Raw genomic sequence first — 27,839 nt, forward strand, 5'->3', positions numbered from 1 at the left:
ACAACAGTTCGATAGTTACACACTTGGCACACACTGGTTGAATCAATGTTGTTTCCATGTCATTTCAATGATATTACGTTGAACCAACAATGGAATAGACATTGAATAGTCTGTGCCCAACCTTTTTGTCAAAATGTGTGTGTATAGAATGTTTTGTTGGTTTATACAGCAAATGGACTTTCACGCTTGTGGTTATTTACAGGCCTTGCACATCCTGTCAATTAAGTGTTTTCTCAGACCGAGACCATTTTATGTTAACCACTGTGGCTGCTGGGAAGTCAACACAAGCAACACCACTGTTTTCATTTTTAAGTCCTCACCAAGCACATGTTTAGATTCCACCTGAGGTTATGCTCTCCAATTTTATAATCAGTTTTTCCCCATTTTCCTTTTGATTTGGAACTGAACAGAAGATAATGAATAAAACACACTAACTTTTAATCAAGACCATGTGTTCTTCCCTGATATACTTGTTTAATATGATGTTGTGTTAGTTGAACAAAGACAGGCTATAAAGTAACATAGTATGGACCCTAAATAACCACAATGGAAATAGAGGACCACACTGGAAATCAGCCTTCTTTTGGCTTCATTGTGTTTTAAATTCAATCAATAAACCAATCAATCTCTTAGTCCATGTAAAGATGTGTTTGTCCTAACAGCTCTACTGTACCTTAATATGTTCCTACCTTTTATACACTCATTTTCTCCATGAAAAAAGGAGTTGGGACGCACACAAACCCAGCCCAGGGCAGCCAACTAGCAAGCATCAGGCTTCCTGAACTCTAAACAGAAGCAGGCCTTGATCCACCACTGCCCCTCCTACTGCGACGGCAGCCCAACACGGGAATACAGTGAGTCGGCGGCTTCTCTCGGATGAATGTTTCCCTTCTCTCTTTCTGTTGCGCATGCTTTCTTAATTGTTGAGTGTTTTAACTTTTTTTTTTATAGTGTTGACATGAAAGTGAGAATGCAACACGGTGTATGGTGACGTCATGGTGACGTCATGGTGACGTCATCGCGACGTCAGCTAATGTGCAGGGCAAATATCATGCAGGATCATCATATGGGTCACTGCTGAGCAAAGGATCGATTCGAATTCTTACGTTGCCGACATGGTATCGCAACATGATCTGATCAACTGTGAGACTTGACTTTAAAGACTTGAATTACTTCCAGATACAGGTGAATAGGTTATAATGCCTTAGGAAATGTTGTCGGTAGACTGCATTCACTTTGGGGCCCGCCATGCTTCTTTTGTTAGTCACATTACATATTAAATGATCTAACAGTTGTGCTCTGAGCTCAAGTTAAATCCTTCGTCTTCGTCCTGAATGGGTGTGAGGCTTTTGTTTCGGGGAAGAGGATGACAATCTCATAGCCGAACTGTTCTGAATGTGTCATACTATTACTGGTCTCTTTGAGGTAATAACCCAATGGCTCCCTATTGTCTACAGTGCACTATTTTTGACCGGGACCCCAACCAATATCACACTGCAGAGCCTCTCAATGACCCTGAACTGACACCTGTCTCACAACACCGAAAGAGCAAGAGGGCTTGACGACACGCCACATCAGTTAAACAGCTGTTTTGACATTATTAATCCCATGTGATGTTGGGTGGCATTGTGTAGAGGTGGGATATGAATTGTATTAAAATAAAGGCTAAACTCAAATTTGTTGTTTTTTACAGATTACAGCCACTGCCGTTAAACCCCAGTGGCTTTTTTTTCCCCATTTTCACAATGGAACATTTAGTCATGAATTCTCATCCTTTTCCTACCCTGTGCCGCTCACGTTCATTCTCAGGGGGCTCCAGCTGCGGCTGCAGCTTCATATGGCTTGCAGTCTGAGGGCCCTGTGTTTATACCAGAATCAGACATCAAACCTCTCAAAACAGCCACGATTAAATCACTTCTACTCGTCCCTCCTTGGTGGTCCCAAATCCTCTATTGAGACAGTGCTGATTATAACACATCCCACAGATGGGATACACAATGACCAGGGCATATTTCCGACTGACCGTATGTTTGTATGTACAGTATGTGGGGTTTATGCTTATTTAGCTATTCTAATGTATTAGATGAGATGAGATTCACAGGGATAAGTGTTGGCCAGCTAGAGCGAGAGAGCGCACATACTGTGATCCAGTGAACTTTGAGTAGTCAAATATTGTGGTTGGAGCATTTTTGTTACTTATTTTGCTTTGTCACTTATTTGACTGTTGATATATGGTGGAGGCTGAAAAGGTGTCTGAGAATACCACTTCTGTGAACGCTTCAAGTCTGTGCTGCAAAATAAACATGGGAGGTATTTCCCCCCCAAAACGTCAGGAAAGGGAAGTTGCAGTTTATTTTCGAATATTTCCTTAACTACTTCTACAGCTAAGTTACGGCTTGCCAAAGCTAAGCAAGGGCGTCTAAGAATAACAAGCTCAAAACTGCTAAAGTAATGACTGTGAATCAATGGATGACCATTTTTTTTATCTATCGTTATTCTGGTTGATACGGATTTGGCAAGAAACGAGATGGTTGATGGATTGGATTCAACAGATGGCATATAGAGACAGGAATCACTTCAAATAGAATTAGTATGTGAATTCAAACAGCCTGTAGCTGTGCCCCAAATGGAACATTATTCCCTATACAGTCTTCTATGGGCCCTGGTCAACTGCACTACATAGGGAATAGGTTGCCATATGGGACGCGTCCTATAAAAATGAAGTGCATTATCAAAACAATTTACAAAAAGTCATTATATCCTGTACAGAAATATGGGGGATGTGCAGCTTGTGACAACGCGGATCTCCAAGACCAGCCTGACACAAGGCCAAGGTTCCCCAAGTCAGGATCCTCCAGCCTTCACTCTCCCACCCCGCAATGCCCGGGTCAGTCCGGGAGGGACAGCGCGGCTGGATGGAAAGGTATGGATCTCTCTCTCTCTCCACTTCCCCCTCTCAAAATCCCTTTCTTTCCTCCTGACGCTGTACTGGTTATATCTGTTTCTTTTCAACCCGCCCCAGCATGTGTGAGTTCTGCATGTTGCATCATTTTCATTGTGTTAGGAGTGGAGGTGCTGAAGCGGACTTGTTGCTCTTGGGTCAAGGCCTGATGTTGAGCCCCACCTCCTGTTAGCAGACAGAGGCTGTGCCAAGACTCCTTATTGTGCTGTTCACTGAGCACTCCTTGGCATCCCTCTCTGGGCATCACCTGGGTTTAGGGGTTGATTTGGGTTTGGGCATCAGTCTCCGGTTATCAGCTGACTCATTGTGGCCATGGAAGAGCAAGCAGGCTTTGTACAAATAAAAAGAGTGTCTGAGAATGCTTTTCCCAACATGTAATTGAGGTTGACAGACGGTACTGTCAGGTCATTACATTTACCTGACATTTAAGTAATTTAGTAGACACTCTTGATTTATCCCAATGGTCCTTTTGGAGAAGACTGCTTGAATTTCCCATTTTCCAAATTGGGAAAGTGTTTTTAAAGTTTCCAAAACGATAAGTCGTAGGCTATACTTTTAAAAAGGCACTTAGAAGAATTGGGAGGAAGTTCCCTAGGTAGATTAAAGGTCTATCATGGGTGAAATGCTAGTCAAGAAGAGTAATATAATGTATGCCATTTAGCAGACCCAAAGTTACTTACAGTCGTGAGTGCCTACATTTCTGTATGGTTGGCCCCAGTGAGAATCGAACCCATACTCTACCTGCTCAGCCACACACGACCACATAATGCATTTATAAAGAGTACTTTATTAATTTCATGTCTATACCTCGAGAGTGTGGGTTTGTTGTCTGTATTTGTCGCCTCTGCTCTTCAGATGCCCCAGTCTCAGTTCTTGTAATGTCTCCCCACTGCTTTCCATGTTAAAGGGATAGTTCACCCAAATTACAAAAATACATGTTGGTTTCCTTACTGTGTAATCAGGCTTTGGTTTTGTTTATCTGGCCACTGTCTTCAGATGCTAACGTTTTATAACATTTTGCATTTTGGGTGGACTATTGCTTTAACGACATGAAGGCAGTGTTATGGCAATGCATTGAGTGGGATCTCTCTTTTAGATTGAAAAGGATATTTGATTAACAAGACTGTATTGTTACAGAAAGCAGGCTCCTGTCACATTGTGTTCACCTCCACTCTACCCATCCACCTGGTTTTCATTTGGCTTCTCTGGCTCTGATTTTGGGTCTGATGTGAAGCATTGAAGTAGTTTCTAGGACCCATGTTATGAATTTGATTTGCATCCGGTGAATGAAATGAAACAGTGAAGTCTTAAAGAAGGAGCGATGTGATAATTCAGATGGAACTGTTATCAGGCACTTGCAAAGGAATATTGTCAATAACTATGTCTATCGACCAATCGTCATCCAAGATCCAAACTAGGGCTGTCCCTAATAAAGAAATATGTAATCGTAGTCGATCGAGAGTCGTCTGTTCTTTCGACCAATCGTTGGGTCAACATTTTTAAACATGCAGTTTTACATATGTTTGAATAAAATCAACTATATGTTGGCTACTGATCTTGTCTGATGCTTTAAGCACTGAAATAAAAAATGAAGCACACAAATTACTAAAGAGTGAGCCAGAGATCAATATAGTCTAACAAGAAGAAAAAAACCTGTTCTGACCCCCCTCGCACTGCCTGCTGCTGCTGGCCTATGTAGATTCTGCTATTAAGCTCCTGAAGTTGCCTGTAATAGGCTACACCAGCGGTCTGCAACCTTTTCCATTTGGAGTGCCAATTTGTCGTACCATTGCTACTGATCTGCGTGCCAGTTATGATTTTCATATGCACATTTTCATGGAACAGTTTAATATAATTTCTAATAAAGTCTTCATATCTCAGAATCAATGTCAAATGATTAATCAAAATGATATCTAAATGTAAAAGTAACTTCTAATAAAAACATAGCAGCCGGCAGGTAAGAAAATATCCTGATTAAAAATAAATATCCCTTAAATCACATTGGCTAGACATGGCCTGTCTGTCAAGAACTTGAAACATTGTATTAATTATTAACTTGATAGCAACATTGTGTAAAATATTCTGGGCCCTCAGTTTCCTGCGCCAGTGACCTCCTGACAGATCGACACAGCTGTAGGCTATTTGCGCAAGGGATAAGAAGTAATCAGGTAGGCCTGTTTAATGACGTTTCCACCAGATCAGAGCATTACATTGATTTTCCCCTTTCATGCTCTGGTTGTTGAAAGGCAGAGCGCTGGAAAGATTTTTCAAATGGGCTACATTGAGGAACTATTCTCATTCTCAAGTGATGTAAAAACATTTCTTTACTTGCTGTATGAGGTGAAGAAAAAATAACTTTGAGAAGCTCCACAGTGATGGTGACTTAAAACAATCAGAAATAGTATCAGATCCCCAAATGGGTACATTTATCAAATCAAATTGTATTTGTCACATGCACCGAATACAACAGGTGTAGACCTTACAGTGAAATACTTACTTACAAGCCCTTAACCAACAATGCAGTTCTAAGAAAATACCTAAAAAAAGTAAGATGAAAGTAACAAATAATTAAAGAGCAGCAGTAAAATAACAATAGCGAGGCTTTATACAGGGGGTACCGGTGTCAAGGTAATTGAGGTACTATGTACATGTAGGTTGAGTTATTAAAGTGACTATGCATAGTTAATAACAGAGTAGCAGCAGTGTAGAAGAGGGGGGGGGACAATGCAAATAGTCTGGGTAGCCATTTTGAAGAAATTGTTCAGGAGTCTTATGGCTTGGGGTTAGAAGCTGTTTAGAAGACTCTTAGACCGAGAGTTGGTGCTCCGGTACTGCTTGCCGTGCGGGAGGCAGAGAGAACAGTCTATGACTAGGGTGGCTGGAGTTGACAATTTTTAGGAACTTCCTCTGACACCGCCTGGTATAGAGGTCCTGGATGGCAGAAAGCTTGGCCCCAGTGATGTACTGGGCCATGTTAGTTTGTTGGTGATGTGGATGCCAAGGAACTTGAAGCTCTCAACCTGCTCCACTGCAGCCCCGTCAATGAGAATGGGGGCATGCTCGGTCCTCCTTTTCCTGTAGTCCACAATCCGCTCCTTATGTCTTGATCACGTTGAGGTCTCTAACCACCTCCCTATAGGCTGTCTCATCATTGTCGGTGATCAGGCTGTTGCGTCATCGGCAAACTTAATGATGGTGTTGGAGTTGTGCCTGGCCGTGCAGTCATGAGTAAACAGGGAGAACAGGAGGGGACTGAGCACGCACCCCTGAGGGGCCCCCATGTTGAGGATCAGCGTGGCAGATGTGTTGTTACCTACTCTTACCACCTGGGGGCGGGCTGTCAGGAAGTCCAGGATCCAGTTGCAGAGGGAGGTGTTTTGTCCCAGGGTCCTTAGCTTAGTGATTATAGCTTTGAGGGCACTATGGTTTTGAATGCTGAGCTGTAGTCAATGAATAGCATTCTCACAGGTGTTCCTTTTGTCCAGGTGTGAAAGGGCAGTGTGGAGTGCAATAGAGATTGCATCAACTGTGGATCTGTTGGGGCGGTATGCAAATTGGAGTGGGTCTAGGGTTTCTAGGATAATGGTGTTGATGACCAGCCTTTCAAAGCACTTAATGGCTACAGACGTGAGTGCTACGGGTCGGTAGTCATTTAGGCCGATTACCTTAGTGTAATGCGCAGGCCTGGTAGCCTAGGCCTATTTCTATGGGTAAACAAGTGCGTGTCCTTACTCATGAGCGCTCCAAACAAGACGATGGAATAAATTGACAACTCGTAAATGAAATTAAATAAACCAAAACGTTTTTCTCACAAGTGTAGCCTAGGTTGTGCGCTCTGCATGAAGCTGGTTGAGAGAATTCCAAGAGTGTGCAAAGCTGTCTTCAAGGCAAAGGGTGGCTACTTTAAAGAATCTCAAATATAAAATATATTTAGATTTGTTTAACACTTTTTGTTTTTTGTCACTACATTACTTCCATGTTTGTTATTTCATAGTTTTGATGTCTTCACTATTATTCTACAATGTAGAAAATAGTTAAAATAAAGAAAATGAATAGGTGTGTCCAAACTTTTGACTGGTACTGTACATAATATGTATCTCATACTCTCAGGCTACTGTATATTTGCCACTACTCGACAAAAAAAAATCTTGGTCGACCAACATCCTGTCCACTGAATGGGGTCAGCCCTAATCCAAACTATTCGTTTTTTTTTTTTAAAGGTTGTACCTAAACCAACCAGTGCTCTTGGCTAAGATGAAATGGGAATGTAAAAATCTCCCCTATCTTTGTCCGGGTTCTCTAATTGACCATCTTGGCATATGTGTAGCCGTCAATGAGCTTCCACATTCCGTAGATTTTGCCTCTCAAATGTCTCATGGTGCTCTGATTACTCTCGCTGCCCGCAAAACCTTGTGGTCTGCTCCTAAAACACAGCGGGTAAGGCGGAGGAAATTGAAATGATAAATGCTGCTGCAGAACCTGCCACTGCTGTCTGGAGCCAGGGCTGGAGCCAGAGAAGCTGCAGGAGTATGAAGCTGAACGCCTGGGACTGCTGAGTGAGTTGGAGAGGAGAACTGGACTGGCTTTGTGTCCAGCCACTGTACCTCAGACGCTCTTGTCAGAATCCATTTAGCTGTGGTCACAGATGCTTAACACCACAGAGCACCACAGGTCTACTGAGTCCAGGTTAACAGTGGCCAAAATAGCTGCTTGCCCTGAGTTAGCCTGGCTTCGACAACAACACTAGGAACAGGCTGATGGCCATAGCAGTGATGTCATGGTTAGATTATTTGATGAAAAAAAACATTGCTAAACCCACTGCAGGTTCCTTATTGCTAGATAAATATACTACCTTGTTTAGCTTTACATACAGACTGGTTACATGCATAGTTGATAACATGTGTGGCCCACCACTGCTACCTGTAGTGCTCCACATGTCTAAATCACTCACACAGGGAACTTACCCGCTCCTCTCTGCGTCACCCTAATCTACGGGTTTATTTTCATTTGTCTAGAAATGTATTTAAGATCTTAACAGATTCCAGTTGTATTGGATGAAATGTGAATAGGGGAAAAATCATAAGGATCCTATTTATGGTTGTAAAATTCTGGTAACTTCCCCCAAATTCCCAGGTTTTCCAGAAATCCTGGTTGGAGGGTTCCAGATTTCCTGCTTATTTCTTTAGGATTCCTGGAATCTTCCAACTGGGATTTCTGGAAAACCTGGGAATTTGGGGAAAGTTACCCTAGATCCAAGTAAGTCTCACCCTCATAATTCCCATGCTAAAGGATACATTGTTCTGACTGCCATCATGACAGACTCTTCCTTAATGTAAGGAAGCAAGTCATTGAATTCCTCTGAAAACTTTGAGATGGCCTGAAAATAGCTGCACTGAGCAAGTCTGGTCATTGACAGCAATGCCTTTTCTTTCCCCTGAGTTTTTTTATATCGCTCATATCGGACGCCAATGATTTTTATTTTTGGACTGTCTGTTTTGCCATTTATTAATGTTTTATTCAATGTGTTTCTATGGGCTATAGCAGTAAAGCAAATGGATAAATTATATATTTTATGACCACAATTCCATATGTTTGCTGAGTATATATTGCGATGTAAGGGCTTAGGCCGACGGGGTTCAGTCTGGAGCTGTTTCCTGAGACCATAGAACCAGATCCTAATATGTAATTCTATGGGTTCATTTTGGGTATAGTCACCCATTGTGATATTGAAACTACTTTAAGTACAGCTAACTTGAATATCGTTAATAAAGCTTTACTGTAAAACATAATGGAAATACTTTCCCCAGGCAGACTGGTCATCTGGGTCACTTCTGTTAGGGCACGTTAACAGTATGGATAAAACGGTGTTATTTAAAGTTCCTAAACACAGACACCCGTGTCTGTTCCTCACTTGCATTCCTGTGCTGCACATTGGACCAACAATACCTATCTAATTCTCTAGCTCTTTCTGTAACGTTTTACGGGTTTTGCCGTTTTTAACCTTCATACAGTAATATGTGTCTGATTCCAACACAATTTTGCATTTCCATTACCGCTAAATGTGAGACATTACTGTTGATATCAAACTAACAATAAATCCAACATCTAGCTAATGTATTTTTGAAGGATGTGTATTTATGTTTTGAAGACAGTCTAGCCTCTCCTCCTTACACATCACTTCGTAATCCTTTGTGAGTGATTGGTTGGTTGTGATGAGGGTGACATGCTTGTTAGGAGAGGAGGAGAGCCAGCAGTACAGTGTCTGATTAAGTGCAGCCTGACTGTCCAGTGCTGAGCTGACCTGGGTTCAAATACTATTTGAAATCATTTCATACATTTGATCTGTGCTTGATTGAGATTGCATGGCTTAATGGACAAATAAAATAGTCCCAAAACTGTAAACTCTGCCCATCTGCAACTCCAGGCAGGCTAGAGCAAATGTTCAAAGTATCTGAAAGAATTCAAATAGTATTTGAATCCAGGTCAGGTGCTGAGACAGTAGATCTATGGAATGCGTCTTCATAGGGATTAAAATATCTTAGTCTTGTGACTTGCTTCCTGAGGAATAGTTTTTTTCAGAGCTGCTGGAACAGAACCCAGTCGGCTCCAGTTCTGCTTGGATGAGCTGAAACAATGCAGAATGTATCTCCTCCAACTATTACATTTGGGGAGTTTTACAGTAGTACCTGAAAATGTGACGGTGCTAAAACATTTTTGTGTGCTGTGAGAGAATCCTGGTGAAGGAATTTTAGAATATTTTTTTAAAGTTTGGTGTGGGTACTGTATGTTCAACACCAACACTAAGACGATAGGTTCTTTAGTATCGATGTGATGAAACGCCTCCGACATCTGCCAGCCAAATGCTACAGGCGCGCACACACACAGACACACACACTTGAGGTGGCCTCCCACCACCTATGATTTACAGACCTTCAAAACAAGGGTATCAAGTACACAGATGTTTCCCGGCTCCCAGGAGGAGGTAATGTGTCAGGGAGTTTGTTACTTGGTTCTGTTGCTGTCCCAGGCAGCATCCATCACTACTGAAGGCAAGATTCATCACCTCTCCTTACGTCTTCATCCCAAATGGCACCCCATTCCCTATATAGTGCACTACTGTTGATCAGGGCCCATAGGCAGTATAGTGTCGGGTGCCATTCTTATGCTCGTCCAGATTGGAGCCTTTTCAAATGTTCTGTAGGGGAAACCTTGATTTCTCTTTAGTCAGATCTGTGCATGTTCTACTCCAAGTCGGTGTTTCAGCCCGATGCGGATGACCATATAGTATCTGTCCTGCTTATGGAGCTTCTGGAAGGAGTTAGGGTTGCACCGATTATTTGTCTCCGGTCTTGGCCCAGGGGAGCGACTGGCTCTGCTAGGTTTCATTGCAGAGGGATGTTTGTGCTCTCTCCTCTCTGTTGATGTTCAATGGACAAGGAAAAACCAGAAGCTCTACCAGATCAAGAGTTGGAGAACATTGATGTGTAAATCAGTGTCCTGTCTGGCTCAGTTGGTAGAGCATGGAGCTTGCAACGCCAGGGTTATGGGTTCCATTCCTGCGGGGGGACCATTGCGAAAATATACGCATTCAGTACTGTAAGTTACTCTGGAAAAGAGCATCTTCTAAATGACTCAAATGTAAATCTATGTCAATGGCTGGTGCTTCAGGATTATTGATGTGGCATAATTGCATCCTCTCCTAAAAAGTATACAGGAAATACATTCATAATATGTTTTTCCTTTGACAGAATAGCAAGTGAACCAGCCTAGTGTCACCATTTGAGGTCATCTGGTCCTGCTGCCTGTCATTTACAGTACATGGCCTTTCCCTTCCCTGGCAGGCGTGGTTTTTGTCATGCTCCAGAGCCATGTTTTCAATAAGAGGGGATGCTCCTGTGAAGACAAGGAATGTCCACCAGCATGGAGGCAGGCGTCTGACATGCCGCTCTCTCTCCCCAGCCTCCTAGTCATTTATAGGCCTGCCAAGGGAAGAAGAATGCAATATTACATAATTACGAGCCAGTAGGAAAATATAGGGGGAACAGCATGCGAGGGAGGCTCCATGTTAACTCTGTGAAAGGTATGCTGCCAGAAACCTGATGGTGGTTGAAAGTGCTCGCCTATTGAAAGCAGATGTGGACGACTGCTAGGCTATTCCTACACGGCTCCACCCTTTTTTCACCGCTCAGCTCAGTGTTGGAGAAGCGGCCATCTTTATTCTTCTGCTGGTTACATTCAAATGTTACATTGGTTAATGGTGTTCATTGTCCACATTGGCTACATTTTGAAGGCCTTCTTCCTCGTCTCATCCGTCCACTGGCCGTTGTTAGGAACGGTAGTTAAACACTGGTGATTGTCTCTTGCATGTGTAATTCATAGCAGCTTTTTGGCAGCGTGGCTTGACAGTGTCAGGGAAGCCAGGAAAAATAAAAGGTTGATGTGATGGAGACATCAGGTTGTTTTCAATGTTGAAACACTCAGTTAAATACTTCATTATTTTCCTTCCCATGGAACGTTAGCTCAGGACTAAACATTAACTCCGTGTCCTTAAGTGATGTGGGATTCATCACCATCATGTAGACAGTGGCTATTCACAGCACTGGGAGAGTCAACTTATTGATCACTCAACGTCATCAAATGACCGGACAATGCTCGGTTGTGGCGTTATCAGTTTTTCTGTCTGGGAATAGTGTGGCAATTTTGGGACGCAAACATACTGTATTCTGACCCCATCCAGTGGTAGAAATCACAGCTTTGTGTGATGTATGCTACAATGCAGGTGGGAATACATGAATAGGTTCTGATGAATGTCTGTTGAGCAATAGCCAGCGGACAATTCTTCTCCTAGAGTCTCCGTCAGAGGCCAACGCCAGCAGTAATCCGCTACAGGTGTCTTCCAGAATACGAAGTTGAAAAGTCATTCCGAGTACAAGACATTTAGAGAATTACTGGGACAAATAAACCATAGGCCTATTTCTTGGGTAATGAAAAAGACAAGGGCTGCGTCCCAAATAGCACCCTATTCTCCATATACGGCACACTACATTTTGACCAAAGCTCTGGTCTGAAGTAGTGCACTAAATGGGGAATAGGGTGCTATTTGGGACGTTGTGGATTTGGAGCCGCGGCTGGTTTGAAGACACGAGGGATCAAAATGTCCTTTCTGGTTTCTTCACATGGAAACGGTGGTAGTGGAAATCGCTGCTTACATGATTACACGAACAAACTTTGTAGCCTCCCTTTAATCAGTTTCTCTCTTCATTACGAGGGGATTTCACTGTCAAGGCTGCTTTTATCCCGTAAGTATTAGCCTTGTTATAGCAAGTAGTACCCTTGTTGTGGTGATACATTGGGTTCCAGTAGCATGACTCAACAAGAACTAGAGAGAATATTCCTTGCTTTGTTCCCTTTTTACTTGTCTTCTTGTACTCTTGGGTATTTTGGTAGTCTTTAGAAGCTAGGTTCGTATGTTCTGGGTGGATCAACAGTCAGGGCCCCTCTGCTACCAGTGCATTGGACCATAGTCTTGTCGCAACCTTTTGTTTTCAACTCGTTTTCTCTTGGTACTTGTCTGTTTTCTGGCATGTAGAAACTTGACTTGGTGTGTAAACAACCCAGTATTTTTCTTATACTCAGCATGTGAACTTGTTCGTTCAGGATGTTTGAGGCCCAGAGCTTGACCACAAGAGGCTTTAGGAACGAGAAGTCTGCTCGAAATGTCTGTGGCACTGAGCCTCAAGCAGCTGAGTTTTCAAGGAAATGCCAGTGTCTGTTTGATTTAATAACGACTTTAATACTACTATTTTTGGGCAAGCCTTTGGAGAACTGGGTACAACAGAGGTGATGTTTGATTGAAACTGAGAGAGGCTAGTTTGACAAGCTGGAATGTGAGTGGTCGATTAAAGAGCGAGGCTGGACCTGTGTGCTTTTTAGCTTGCCTCAGAATTTTGGGTGGCATACGGAGTCATTCTATTCTCTACTAGCAGTCGAGCCATATTCATTTGTATGTTCAATCTGAAATGTGTTGCAGTGGTTAACAATTTCCATTTTCCTTAGTTTTTCTCTTAATTCAAAACAAGTTGTCTTTGCGAGGGGTTTGCATTGCAGAGTTTGGGTTTACCATGGTTCTCCTCCGAAATACAATGTTTAAAGTCCCGGGGTTCAAGGCGAGGATTGTTGGCATGAAACAGAGTGTGCCCATCCCCTGTCCTTATTAGCTGTGGCCTCTGCCTGCAGATTTGTGACGCTTCAAAGATTTCGGAGAAAACAAGCTGTAGTGAGATTAGGGAAGTCAACTAGAACTGTGATGAGTCAGAGAAAGGTGGGAAGCTCCTTTCAGATATACGGGGAAAGTTAGAGGTGTTTAACAGGTCTTCTGTACCTGTTCGTTTTTGCTAGTTAACTTCCTGTGCTGTTTCAGCACCAGTGTTGTACTCCACTCTTGACAAGTGGCATGATGAGTGATGGCTACTGACCTGGGCCATGTCGGAAAAAGAGCATTGAGAGAATTGAAATGTCAGAAAGGACTAAAAGTGCATAACGCAAGAAGGAAAAGGAATGAAGTTGAGGAAATTAGGTTTAGTTGGAAACCAGAACACAGGGATAATAAAACAATGCATTTTTTGTATTCTAGGAAGTAGGAAACGTTAAGGGTAATCAGTAGCTTTCCATTTCACTTGCTAGTTACTGATATCAATGTTTATCATTTGTGTTTTTGTAAATATCATAGTTTGCCGTGTCCATTTGTTTTTACATCTAATTATTGATTTGCATCCGCTTTAATTAGGCTATGGGCCACATTGTCAGTTTCACACACCCAGAGATCCTGTGCTCTGACTCCAATTGTATTGAGAAGATTATGTTAATGAAAAGGGTGGAAGTGAACACATTATGCTTTTGTGCCCACATAGAGATTGTCATGGAGCTGCTGTCAGTCCGTGCCCTAAGATTTTGACCTGCTCATTAAAAACCAGTCATTGCTTATGGAAACCGTTGATTGATTATGATAAATGTTATGTTCATGGGAATGTGATACATACACTGTGTACCAAACATTAGGAACACCTTCCTAATATTGATTTGCACCCCTCCATTTTGCCCTCAGAACAGCCTCAGTTTGTCGTGGCATGGACTCTACAAGGTGTCAAGTGTTCCACAGGGATGCTGGCCCATGTTGACTCCAGTGCTTCCCACAGTTGTCAAGTTGGCTGGATGTCCATTGGGTGGTGGGCCATTCCTGATACACACAGGAGACTGTTGAGCGTGGAAAAACCCAGCAGCTTTGCAGTTCTTGACACACTCAAACTGGTGCGCCTGGCACCTACTACCATACCCTGTTCAAAGGCACTTAAATCTTTTGTCTTGCTCATTCACACTCTGAATGGCACACATACACAATCCTTGTCTCAATTGTCTCAAACCTTCTAAATCCTTCTTTAACCTGTCTCCTCCCCTTCATCTACACTGATTTGAAGTGGATTTAACAAGTGACATCAATAAGGGTTCACAGCTTTCACCTGGTCAGTCTGTCGTGGAAAGTGCGTATTGTATATACTGTACATTTCTATGGTTTATTTCCCATCCTCGCTGTAAATAAACGCCTCTTGCTGGACATTGCAGCGCTACCAACTTTTTTTGCTTCCTCACTGAGAAATCCACCGTGTCACTTCACAGGGATATTATCGCTGATTTAACCATATCAACTGTTTTGTTTCAACCAGGACCATTAACCACTGATGCTCTATTATGTTAAAAACCCACTGAGGTACATCCATCTATCCCCAGGTGAGAGGATACCCTGAGCCCCAGGTCACGTGGTCCAGGAATGGGAAAGCAGTCATAGCTGGAGAGCGGTTCGTCATGGAACAGAGTAGCCGTGGAACCTTCAACCTGGTGGTACATTGTGTCCAGGAGGAGGATGCAGGGCGCTACACATGTGAGGCTGTCAACGATGCTGGGAGCCGCCAGGTCACAGTGGAGATCACTATAGAAGGTAAAGCCGCAGCTGTCCAATAAAACTGTGTACCAAATGGCACTCATTCCCTATATAGTGCATTACTTTTGACCAGAGCCTGCAATAGGCCTCTGTCCAAACGTTTTGTGCTATATAGGGAACAGGGTGCTATTTGGAAGGCAACCTAACACTCTCAATCAGCCAATCAGAAATAATCTAATGGTCTGTTGACAATTGGGCTCCCGAGTGGCACAGCGGTCTAAGGCACTGCATCTCAGTGCTAGAGGCATCACTACAGACCCTGGATCGATTCCAGGCTGTATCATAACCGACCGTGATTGGGAGTCCCATAGGGCGGCGCACAATTGGCCCAGCGTCATTAGGGTTTGGCCAGGGTAGGCCGTCATTGTAAATAAGAATTTGTTCTTGATTGACTTGCCTATTTAAATAAAGGTTAAATAAAAATAAATAATAATTGGGCAGGGTCCACCGCCTTTGTATCTGCTTTGAAATGTAGCATAGACAGTAGACTGTCAAATGTGGACGGCCTCAATACCTCATGTGACATTAAACCAAGACTGCGCCAAGTATTTTTAATGGCACCGCATTTATTTTACTATATAAAATATAAGACGTCCTGTCATACGTAGGCTTTTGTGCCGTTCCCAAGTGATGTTTTCAGCTCTATGTAATAGTAAGAATAAGGTTGAATCTTTTCTAATTCCCTGTTCCGAAGGAACTCATTAGAGTAACCGATGGCAAAGCCAGCAGAGGTTTTGTCCCAAATGTCCCCCTATTCCCTATACTGTATAGTGCACTACTTTTGACCAGAGCCCTATAAGCCCTGGTCAAAAGTAGTGCACTAAATAAGGAATCTGGTGCCATTTGGGATGCTGCCATTATAATATCCACATGGAAGGCTTCGGGAACTTTTTCTTCCTGTTAGCATAAGTGTTATTGGCACACTTTGATTTTCAAATTCCTTTGTGTATACCATGCCAGCTGTGCCTTTTTGCATTTCCAATGTTTACACTGTGGATACTTAGGTTACATTGTGCATGAAAGAGGCGGGCTGGCACCTACTACTTTCCATGGAAAAGTATGTAAACATTCAGACGTCCTCCACGTTCGTTAAGCTTTACAAGTTCATAAACAGCTATTTAGGCACCTCTGGCTCACTGAACACTAACAGAGACATATGGAGCATGACCTCTGTAACAAGGGGCATTGCACTGAGATCTGAAGCATTCTTCAACGGTGCACATTCATTTACACTCGTGCTGCTGGACTTGCACCAGCAATCTATTTTTCTGTCTCCCCAATGGCACCCTATTCCTTTATATAGTGCACTACTTAGGGAATGGGATGCCATTTGGGATGCCCCTGATGTTTCTTATTCATTATCTGAGGCGTGTTTTCCATCTCTCATAGGGAAGAAATCCAGCCTCCCCTCCTCCATTAGAACAGGGTAAGGTATATGTGTCTGTGTCCCAAATGGCACCAAATTCCCTATGTAGTGCACTATTTTTGACCAGAGCCCTATGCACACTTGTCAAACGTAATGCACTATATAGTGAATAGGGGATTGGGGAGTATCCTTTCTTTGCAAATGGTGGTATCATAGTGGTGTTTAAATCAACCTTACTGTCCTGTGTCATCGTTCTGGATGTTTTTTATTTTCAGAATATTGTTCATCAAAATGCTATCTTGGTATTATAAATATGGCTGCGAATCCAACTTTTTCGGGATCTTTAGTCCGCTGCACTAAAAAGATCCGTAGCTTCCTGAAGCTTTTGCACGCGCGGATCGCTTTCTGCGCATGTGTATATTCTTTGCGCAGAGAACCGGCTGCTCAGACGAATGGTAATGGTGCTTGTTTAATAAAGTTTTTTTTTATTATGAGCATGGCATTATTTCTATACAGCATATTGGATGACTCATTCATATTCCATTCACCCAGCTCAATGTTACATCGATAGGTTTAGGCTACTACATGATACTCAAATTTTCCCTATAGCTATCGAGGTTGCTACAACCTAGCCTACAAATTAAAGTTAAACACACACACATTAAACATACACTACAGGTCAAAAGTTATAGAACACCTACTCAAGGGTTTTTCTTTATTTTTACTATTTTCTACATTGTAGAATAATAGTGAAGACATCAAAAATATGAAATAACACATATGGATTCATGTAGTAACCAAAAAAGTGTTAAACAAATGAAAAAATATGTTATTCTTCAAATAGCCACCCTGCTGCCTTCTGAGAATTCGTAGGCAATCGAATAAACTGCCACTTCCTTCCATTCTGCTAGCAAATGTGCAGTCTTTGGAGAATAAAATAGATGACCTACGCACAAGATTAAACTATCAACGGGACATTAAAAACTGTAATATCTTATGCTTCACGGAGTTGTGGCTGAACGACGACACTATCAACATACAGCTGACTGGTTATACGCTGTACCGGCAGGATAGAACAGCGGTGTCTGGTAAGACAAGGGGCGGCCGGCTGTATTTTTGTAAATAACAGCTGGTGCACGATATCTAAGGAAGTCTCGAGCTATTGCTCACCTGAGGTAGAGTATCTCATGATAAGCTGTAGACCACACTATCTACCTAGGGAGGTTTATCTGTATTTTTTGTAGCTGTTTACATACCAACACAGTCAGAGGCTGGCACTAAGACCGCATTGAATGAGCTGTATTCCGCCATAAAAAAACGCTCACCTATAGGGAAGAGGTCAGAGACATGGCCGTGTGGTGCAAGGACAACAACCTCTCCCTCAACGTGATCAAGACAAAGGAGATGATTGTGGACTACAGGAAAAAGATGACCAAGCACGCGCCCATTCTCATTGATGGGGCTGCAGTGGAGTAGATTGAGCGCTTCAAGTTCCTTGGCGTCCACATCACCAACAAACTAACATGGTCCAAGCACACCAAGACAGTCGTGAAGAGGGCACGACAAAACCTATTCCTCAGGAGACTGAAAAGATTTGGCATGGGTCCTCAGATCCTCAAAAGGTTCTACAGCTGCACCATCGAGAGCATCCTGACTGGTTGCATCACTGCCTGGTATGGCAACTGCTCGGCCTCCGACCGCAAGGCACTACAGAGGGTAGTGCAAACAGCCCAGTACATTACTGGGGCCAAGCTCCCTGCCATCCAGGACCTCTATACCAGGCAGTGTCAGAAGAAGGCCCTAAAAATTGTCAGACTCCAGCCACCCTAGTCATAGACTGTTCTCTCTGCTACCGCACGGCAAGCGGTACCGGAGCACCAAGTCTAGGTCCAAGAGGCTTCTAAACAGCTTCTAACCCCAAGCCGTAAGACTCCTGAACACATAATCAAATGGCTACCCGGCAAATGGCTACCCCCCCCCCTTCCCCTCTCTTACACCACTGCTACTCTCTGTTATCAATGCATAGTCACTTTAATAACTCTACCTACATGTACATATTACCTCAACTAACCGTTTCCCCCGCACATGATCCTGTACCGGTACCCCCCTGTATATAGTCTCGCTATTGTTATTTTACTGCTGTTCTTCAATTACTTTTATTTCTTATTCTTATCCATATTTTTTTTAACTACATTGTTGGTTAGTGGCTCTTAAGTAAGCATTTCACTGTAAGGTCTACACCTGTTGTATTCGGCGCATGTGACTAATAACATTTGTAAAAGTGTGAGTCTGCGTGTGTGAATGCATGTATGTTTGTGTTGGTGCGTATGTAGTGTTTGAATGTGAGGGATTTGTGTGGGAGTGATGTGTAGTGAGTGTGTATATATCAAGTCTAGTGTGTGTGCGTAGCGTCAAGTGCAAGATAGTCAGTCCAGATAGTTTGGGTACTATTAATTGATTATTTTGCAGTCTGGCTATTTAGCTTCTACCCCCAAGGCATAACACTGCTGTCTCGGAGCCTGTTGGTCCAAGAGCCGATGCTCCGGTAGTGTTTTCTGGACGGTAGTGTAACCGATGTGAAATGGCTAGTTAGTTAGCGGTGGTGCGCGATAATAGCATTTCAATCAGTGACGTCACTCACTCTGAGACTTGAAGTAGGGTTTCCCCTTGCGTTGCAAGGGCCGCGGCTTTTGTGGCGCGATGGGTAACGATGCTTCGTGGGTGTCAGTTGTTGATGTGTGCAAGGGTCCCTGGTTCGAGCCCAGGTTGGGGCGAAGAGAGGGATGGAACCTACACTGTTACAGTAGCAGAGTGAACAACATATGGCTTGGGTGGTTGGAGTCTTTGTCAATTTTTCAGTCATTCCTCTGTCACTGCCTGATATAGAGGTACTGGATGACAGGGAGCTCAGCCCCAGTGATGTACTGGGCTGTCGGCACCACCCTTTGTAGTTATTTGTGGTGAAGGGCGGTGCAATTGCTATACGAAGTGGTGATGCAGCCTGTCAAGATGGTGCAGCTTTTTGAGGATCTGAGGGCCCATGACAAATATTTTCTGCCATGCCCTCTTCACAACTGTGCGGGTGTGTGTGGACCATGTTAAGTCGTTAGTGATGTAGACGCCAAGGATGATGGTGTCGGGGTCATGCGAGGCCACACAGTCGTGGGTGAACAGGGAGTACAGAAGGGAACTAAGCACACTTCCCAGAGGGGCCCCCGTGTTGAGGGTCAGCGTCCCGGAGTTGTTGTTTCCTACCCTTACTACCTGGGGCCGACCCGTCAAAGTCCAGGATCCAGTTGCAGAGAGAGTTGTTCGGTCCCAGGGTCCCTAGCTTGGAGGGGACTATGGTGTTGAATGCTGAGCTGTAGTCTATGAACAGCATTCTCACATAGTTATTTACCCTCTTGTCCAGGTGGGAGTGGGCAGTATGAAGTGCAATTGTGATTGTGTCATTTGTGGACCTGTTGAGGCTGTATGCAAATTTGAGTGGGTCTAGGGTGTCTGGGATGATGGTGTTGATGTGTGTCATGACCAGCCTTTCAAAGCACTTCATAATTACAAATGTGAGTAATACAGGGTGGTAGTCATTTAGGCAGGTTACTTTGGAGCTCTTAAGAAACATTAAGCAACCGACTCGGCGGAATGAATACACTCCTGATCACACACACCGTTCACTTTTATAGCAGCCACATACAGCAACATCACTTTGCTCATTGTATAATTCCTTCTCGCATCTACTCGCTTTCCTTCTCTCACTTTTCCCATTGCTTTTGGACAACACAACAGCTGTGTCAGTCTTTGACCAGGCAGCCAAACCTTCATAGCATAACCGCTAATGGCTGCACATCCTACATTGTCACCATAACGTTATGATCAACAAACTAGAACTAATGTGTTAGTAAAACCACGGATCCGATCCGTGGTATTACAATCACGCAGTACAGTGTACAGCAAGCAGTTTAGCAGTTACACCAGCGGGTCCCAGTGGCAATACATTTGTGAAACCAAAAGCTTATATTTTCGTTAGTTTACCTTGACTTGGAAGAGTTGCAGTGTTGGATAACCTTAGCCAGCTCGCAAACATAAATAGCATTCATCTCTGCTTGAGTCAGGTTGTTGGGTAAGCTAAATTAGCTGCATTAGCTAAGTAAGTGAAAAGTAAACTAAGAAGAAGGGAAAAAAATATAATGAAATATAGCTAGCTCACTCTCGCTCTCTGCTGCTCTTCCTTAGTAGTTGGACAGTTTTGAACAAAACAATTGTCGTTCTCTCTTTGAGTCAACTACTCACCACACTTTATGCACTGCAGTGCTAGCTAGCTGTAGCTTATGCTTTGATTGGATGTCAATTCAAACTGCAAGAGGCTGGATGACATCCTCCGGGAAGTCGTCATAATTACTGTGCAAGTCTATGGAAGGGGGTGAGAACCATGAGCCTCCTAGGTTTTGTATTGAAGGCAATGTACCCAGAGGAGGACAAATAGCTGTCCTCTGGCTACACCATGGTGCTACCCTAGAAGATGCTGTTGAGGCTACTGTAGACCTTTATTGCAAAACGGTGTGTTTAAATCAATTATTTGGAGACGTAAATATATTTAGTATAGTTTTATCTAAAAGGATAACTTTTTTTAATGTTTCACAATTTTTTGGTTGTTGAAATTCACTGAATTGGATGGTCCTCTTCCTTCTTTGAAGAGCCTCCACTGGTATGCAAGATCACATAATGATCACAGTATTCTACATAACATAACCGAATAGCATAGTATAATGTTACTGTAAGACAGAAACACCAACACATTTTTCTCTCATGTGGCCAGAACAGCGTGTGCCACTATGCAAAATACGCAGGTATGCTAGTTTAACACCATCTGCTCTAAAATTCATTCAATCCATCATTCAAAACAACACTGTAGGCTACTTCGAAACTCAAGTAGATCTAAATGCATATCCCCATGAAACTGATTGAGATCAAAGGGTGCTATGCTGCCTAGCCTTTTTGAGACCCTAAGCGAGGTTTGGTTGGGGGGCCCCACATCTCGCGGAAGTTTTAAAGTTAATTTCCTGCAATTCACCACATCTTGCCATGGAGCATAAATAAAATGTTGCAGTTTTCAAGGCCCAGTACCGTCAAAAACGCGATTTACCTGTGTTTTATATATACATTGAACAAAAATAAAACGCAACATGCAATAATTTCAAAGATTTGAGTGAGTTACAGTTCAAATAAGGAAATCAGTCAATTGAAATAAATTCATTAGGCCCTAATCTATGGATTTCACATGACTGGGAATACAGATAGACATCTGTTGGTCACAGATACCTTTAAAAAAAAAAAAGTAGGGGCATGGATCAGAAAACCAGTCAGTATCTGGTGTGACCACCATTTGCCTCATGCAGCCTGACACATCTCCTTCGCATAGAATTGATCAGGCTGTTGATTGTGGCTAAGATTATTATTATTATATTATTATTATTATATTATTGATTTATCAAATAAAATTTTGTCACATGCGCCGAATACAACAGGTGTAGACCTTACAGTGAAATGCTTTCTTACAAGCCCTTAACCAACGATGCAGTTTTAAGAAAAATAAGTGTTAAGTAAAAAATAGACAAGTAAAAGATGGACAAGTAAAAAATAACAAATATTTAAAGAACAGCTCTAAAATAACAGTAGCGAGGCTAATTACAGGGGGTACCAGTGCAGGGGCACAGGTTCAGGTTAGTCATTACTGCACGGTAATGACTGCGCAGAACTAGAAGCACAAGCATTTTGCTACACTTCGCATTAACATCTGCTAACCATTTGTATGTGACCAATAAAATTTGATTTGGTAATTGAGGTAATATCTACATGTATGTAGAGTTAGTGATTTTGCATAGATAAGACAGAGTAGCAGCAGTGTAAAAGAGGGTGGTGTGTTTGGACCATTCTAGTTTGTTGGCGATGTGGACACCAAGGAACTTGAAGCTCTCAACCTGCTCCAATGCAGCCCCGTCGATGAGAATGGGGGCTTGCTCGGTCCTCATTTTCCTGTAGTCCACAATCATCTCCTTTGTCTTGATCACGTTGCGGGAGAGGTTATCATGGCACCAAACGGCCAGGTCTCTGACCACCTCCCTATAGTCTGTCTCATCGTTGTTGTTGATCAGGCCTACCACTGTTGTGTCATCGGCAAACGTAATGGTGGTGTTAGAGTCGTGCCTGGCCATGAGTGAACAGGGAGCACGCACCCCTGAGGGGCCCCTGTGTTGCGGATTAGCATGGCGGATGTGTTATTGGCAGCCCGTCAGTAAGTCTAAGATCCAGTTGCAGAGGAAGGTGTTTAGTCCCAGGGTCCTTAGCTTAGTGATGAGCTTTGAGGGCACTATGGTGTTGAACGCTGAGCTGTAGTCAACGAATAGCATTCTCACATAGGTGTTCCTTTTGTCCAGGTGGGAAAGGGTAGTGTGGAGGGCAATAGAGATGGCATCATCTGTGGATCTGTTGGTGCGGTATGCAAATTGGAGTGGAGTGGGTCTAGGGTTTCTGGGATAATGGTGTTGACGTGAGCTATGACCAGCCTTACAGACGTGAGTGCTACGGGTCGGTAGTCATTTAGGCAGGTTACCTTAGTGTTCTTGGGCACAGGGACTATGGTGGTCTGCTTGAAACATGTTGGTATTACAGACTCAGACAGGGAGAGGTTGAAAATGTCAGTGAAGCCAGTTGGTCAGCGCATACTTACATGTCTTGGTAATTCATCTAGCCATGTGTCCTTGTGAATGATGACCTCTTTAAAGGTCTTATTCACATCGGATGTGAAGTGCGTGATCACACAGTCGTCCGGAACCGTTCATGCTCTCATGCATGTTTCAGTTTTATTTGCCTCGAAGCGAGCATATAAGTAATTGAGCTCGTCTGGTAGGCTCGTGTCACCGAGCAGTTCTCGGCTGTGCTTCCCTTTGTAGTCTGTAGTAGTTTGCAGGCACTGCCAGAGGAGCCGGTGTAGTACGATTCGATTTTAGTCCTGTTTTGACGCTTTACCTGTTTGATGGTTCATCGAAGGGCATAGCGGGATTTCTTGTAAGCTTCTGGGTTAGTGTCCTGCTCCTTGAACGCGGCAGCTCTACCCTTTAGCTCAGTGCGAATGTTGCCTGTAATCCATGGCTTCTGGTCAAGGTATTTACGTACAGTCACTGTGGGCACGACATCCTTGATGCACTTATTCATAAAGCCAGTGACTGATGTGGTGTACTCCTCAATGCCATCGGAAAGAATCCCAGAACATGTTCCAGTCTGTGCTAGCAAAACAGTCCTGTAGCTTAGCATCTTCTTCATCTGACAGTGTTTTATAGATTGAGTCACTGGTGCTTCCTGCTTTAATTTTTGCTTGTAAGCAGGAATCAGGAAGATAGAATTATGGTCAGATTTGCCAAATGGAGGGCGAGGGAGAGCTTTGTATGCGTCTCTGTGTGTGGAGTAAAGGTGGTCCAGAGTTTTTTATTATTTATTTTTTATTTTAATTTTTTTTCCCCTCTGGTTGCACATTTAACAAGCTGATAGAAATTTGGTAAAACGGATTTAAGTTTCCCTGCATTGAAGTCCCCGGCCACTAGACCATCAGACTGTTAAACAGCCATCACTAACACAGAGAGGCTGCTGCCTACATACAGACTTGAAATCATTGGCCACATTGATTAATGGATCACTAGTCACTTTAAATAATGCCACTTTAATAATGTTTGCATATCTTGCATTACTCATCTCCTATCTATATACTGTATTTTATACCATCTATTGCATCTTGCCTATGCTGCCTGTCATTGCTCATCCATATATTCTTAGTCTTTACTTATATTTGTGGGCATTAGGTAGTTGTTGTGGAATTGTTAGATTACATATTGCAGCACTGTCGGAACTAGAAGCACAAGCATTTCGCTACACTCGCAATAACATCTGCTAACCATGGGTACTGTATGACCAATAAAATTTGATTTGATAATTATTCTGTCTCTTCCCAGCAAAATCTGCATAGCTGGGATGGCTGTATCCCCCGACAGCAGTCCATTTCTTGGTCCTTACATTATTTAATTTATCACAGTTTTCTTTAGACAATTTTGGTCTTTAATGCAGGACCAACAGACACGTTCCTTACTTTTCCCCCTTCCACTTGCCTCTTCCATTTTTGCGGTAATGCTGAAATTACATAGTTATCATTTTGAGTAGAGCTGAAATGTCCATATATTTTCATTTGCTGCATGTGTGACAACTCCACCAGTCCTATTTAGGATATCATTTACAAAGATTATAACCAAAGATAGATATGTGTGTATGTGTATGTGTGTATATATTTTTTTTATCAATTAGTATATTTGAGTTTAACAATAATATTTGTTGTTATATTTGTTCTATCTTTTCTGGTGGATTAAACTGAAATTGCAACCAACTTTCTATGGCTTGTTTTTAAAATAGCGATATTTTAGAGATGATTTCATTTTCAAATAACCTAAAGTGAGAGATTGTAAAGCCCATTCCTGAACATGGGGTGACACATTCTTGCTAGAGAACCAGTTCGGGTTTTAAGTATAGCTTTTGTATGACTGAAGCCTTTAGTGAGAAGTGCAATGCTTTAATATTTAATCATTTCTGCTCTCCGAATTCATGTTCATTATTGAAATGGACCTGTTTTAATGTTGTCTGGCTTGCTGTTCCAAAGAAAATGTTTTGCTCATATAATTAAAAAAATAAGTTAAACAGGCATATGACTAAAGAGTTAATCAGGGTGATCTTTCCATAAATAGATAGGTATTTTCCTTTCCACTGTAGCAAAATCTATTTTTGCTAACTTTCTATTAAAATGTATTGTAGTGAGATCATTTCTTTGAATACCGAGTATGTCCACTTCACCGTCGGACCATTTTATTGGTAAACTACACGCTAATGTAAAAGTAAAATTTTTGGGTGATCCAATACATATTATAAACTGGGTGGTTTGAGCCCTGAATGCTGATTGGCTGACAGCTGTGGTATATCTAACCTTATACCACGGGTATGACAAAACATTTATTTGTACTGCTCTAATTACGTTGGTAACCAGTTTATAATAGCAATAAGCAACCTCGGGGGTTTTGTGGTATATGGCCAATATACCACACCCCCTCGTACCTTATTGCTTAAATGTAGTACACATCATAATTTGGTTGTAATGCGGTTAGAAAAAGTATCTAGATCATCTATGAGGCTGTGGAGGGATCCAAGTTGTGGATTTAAAGTAAGGGGGGGGGGGGTGTGTGTAACTCAATATTAGGAAGGTGTTCCTTAAGGTTTGATAGACTCTGTACATGCGCAGAAGCTCCGGATCTTTTGAGTGCTGCAGACAAAACATCCCATAAAAGTCTGATCCGCAGCCGCTGCCTGTAAATATAGTCTGTCAGTCACTCATATTACTATATTAAGTCATTATTCAAATGGAATTTGTTTGTTCAAGTGGTGTGATTTAGCAGACACATATTTGGATGTTGAGGTAGTGAGTGGTTGTGTTTTCTCTGACTCCAGCGGGCGGTTTGGAGTGTCAACCATGGAGAGCATGCCCAGTATCTGGGGGGAGAGCCCCCCTAAGTTTGTGACGAGGCCTTCACGCATTTTCGTCCGAATGGGACAGAGTGGCAAGTTCTCTGCCAAAATCACAGGACGCCCACAGCCCCTGGTAACCTGGCTTAAGGTGAGATGGAACAGAGGGAAGGTTTAGTAATCTCAGTAACATTCCCAAAATTCCGAGGTTTTCCAGAATTTTCCAAATTCCAGTTTGAATATTTTTTTGAATTAGGAGGGAATAAGCATGACATTTGGGAAAGTTAACATCTAGATTTTGTAACTGTGGTTAGAACAGAGATGGTGTATTGTCTTTCAAATATGTAGGATGGTGAGTCTTAATCTCTGACATCTCTCTCCCACTTTGTCACTTTTTTTCTCTTTGATGGGTGTCAGGGAGATGAAGAGCTTCATACTTCTTCCCACTTCAACATGTTTGAGAAGTCGGGAATCCACTTCCTGGAGATCCGAGACGTGTGTGTGGACGATGCAGGAATGTACACCTGCTCTGTGGCCAACAGTGCTGGGAAGGCCACAGCTACAGCAGAGCTGAATGTTCAGGGTAAGATACTGCAGCCATCAACACACAGGCGGTGTCCCAAATAGCACTTTTCCCCTTTGTAGTGCACTTCTTTTGACTAGGGTCCACTATATAGGGAATAGGGTGCCATTTGGGACACACCCATGAGTGCTATAACATCACCGTAAATCATCAGTATTGCCAGTTCTGAATATCAAGTTATATTTGGGACTTTTTTTGTTGTATTTGAGAGGAAAATCGGTGTGCATCCTTTCCTTTTTAGGTTCAGGCAGTGAGGCTGGCATGTGAGTATGTATCTCATACAATTCCCTGCATTGTAATATTAGTAACTGTGATTACATGAGCAGTTATTTTCATGAGATGTATACATTTCTACAAAATAATTCCACAAGAATTTCTCTACAGTTAAATATTCAATCCTTTGACAATGTGTTACCTCTACAGCCTTGGTCCCTCTGCTCCGGTGGCCCCTGTCCCAAAGACAACTGACTCACCCGAAGTCAAGCACACAAGTAACGGCCTGCTCGCTGACCGACGTTCACCTACCAAGACAGGAGACAGGACTGAGACCAGAGAGAGACTCACCACACTCACCAGGGAGACCAAAGGCAGCACAGAGCCGACCAAAGCAACATGGAAGGCCACCATGGCGTCTCCCAAGACCACCATCGTGACGTCTCCCAAGCCCCCTGCAGACCTGCCGGATGAGGCCCCTAGAAAGCCTGGGGTGGCAACCCCAAAGGCTGCCAGCTCCACCACTTTGCAACACCATCTAAGAGGCCAGGGGGCTGCTAGGACCAGCCCAGACCCACACAACAGAGCCCCTGAGAGGGATACAAGGGATAGGGTGAAGACCCCCCCAGTGGGAGTCCAGAGCCCCCCACAGCCATCTCCAGAGCCCACTAGAGAGACTAGAAGGCAGGCCAGAGAGAGCAGGTCAGCGAGGGCAGCAGTGACTGCTGGAGCTCCACCAAAATTTGACTCTGTACCTCAGAGCCAGGACACTAAAGAGGGGACCAAAGTCGCATTCAAATGCCAAGGTGATTCAAAACATCTTATGGTGTATTATATTGAACAAAAATATAAACGCAACATGTAAAGTGTTGCTCCCATGTTTCATGACCTGAAATAAAAGGTCCCAGAAATGTTCCTTATGCACAAACATCTTATTCCTCTAAAATGTTGTGCAGAAATATGTTTACATCCCTGTTAGTGAGTATTTAACCTTTGCCAAGATAATCCATCCACCTGACAGGTGTGGCATATCAAAAAGGTGATTATACAGCATGATCATTACACAGGTGCACCTTGTGCTTGGGACAATAAAAGGCCACGCTAAAATGTGGAGTTTTGTCACTACACAATGCCACAGATGTCTCAAGTTTAGAGGGAGTGTGCAATT

The 27,839-nt window shown here is 42.9% G+C and overlaps 1 protein-coding gene across 3 annotated transcripts in view; it reads left to right on the forward strand.

Annotated features, from left to right (window-relative positions):
• Positions 1-27,839, forward strand: part of LOC106586160 (myosin light chain kinase, smooth muscle) — a 98,934-nt gene that overhangs the window by 19,054 nt on the left and 52,041 nt on the right. For 2 of the 3 annotated variants that reach the window (XM_082968876.1, XM_014173075.3), the window contains exons 2-9: positions 722-854; positions 2,770-2,923; positions 14,747-14,954; positions 16,347-16,383; positions 25,861-26,026; positions 26,293-26,458; positions 26,700-26,721; positions 26,882-27,477. In XM_082968876.1, coding sequence (XP_082825002.1) covers positions 2,774-2,923; positions 14,747-14,954; positions 16,347-16,383; positions 25,861-26,026; positions 26,293-26,458; positions 26,700-26,721; positions 26,882-27,477 — 1,345 coding nt within the window. In that variant the 5' untranslated portion in view covers positions 722-854; positions 2,770-2,773. Of the gene's footprint in view, positions 1-721; positions 855-2,769; positions 2,924-12,106; positions 12,262-14,746; positions 14,955-16,346; positions 16,384-25,860; positions 26,027-26,292; positions 26,459-26,699; positions 26,722-26,881; positions 27,478-27,839 lie in introns of those variants that run through there. The other variant, XM_082968877.1, reaches the window with a different exon arrangement.

This window comes from Salmo salar, chromosome 25, assembly GCF_965601325.2.
Source record: "Salmo salar chromosome 25, fSalSal1, whole genome shotgun sequence".
Classification (NCBI taxonomy): domain Eukaryota; kingdom Metazoa; phylum Chordata; class Actinopteri; order Salmoniformes; family Salmonidae; genus Salmo; species Salmo salar.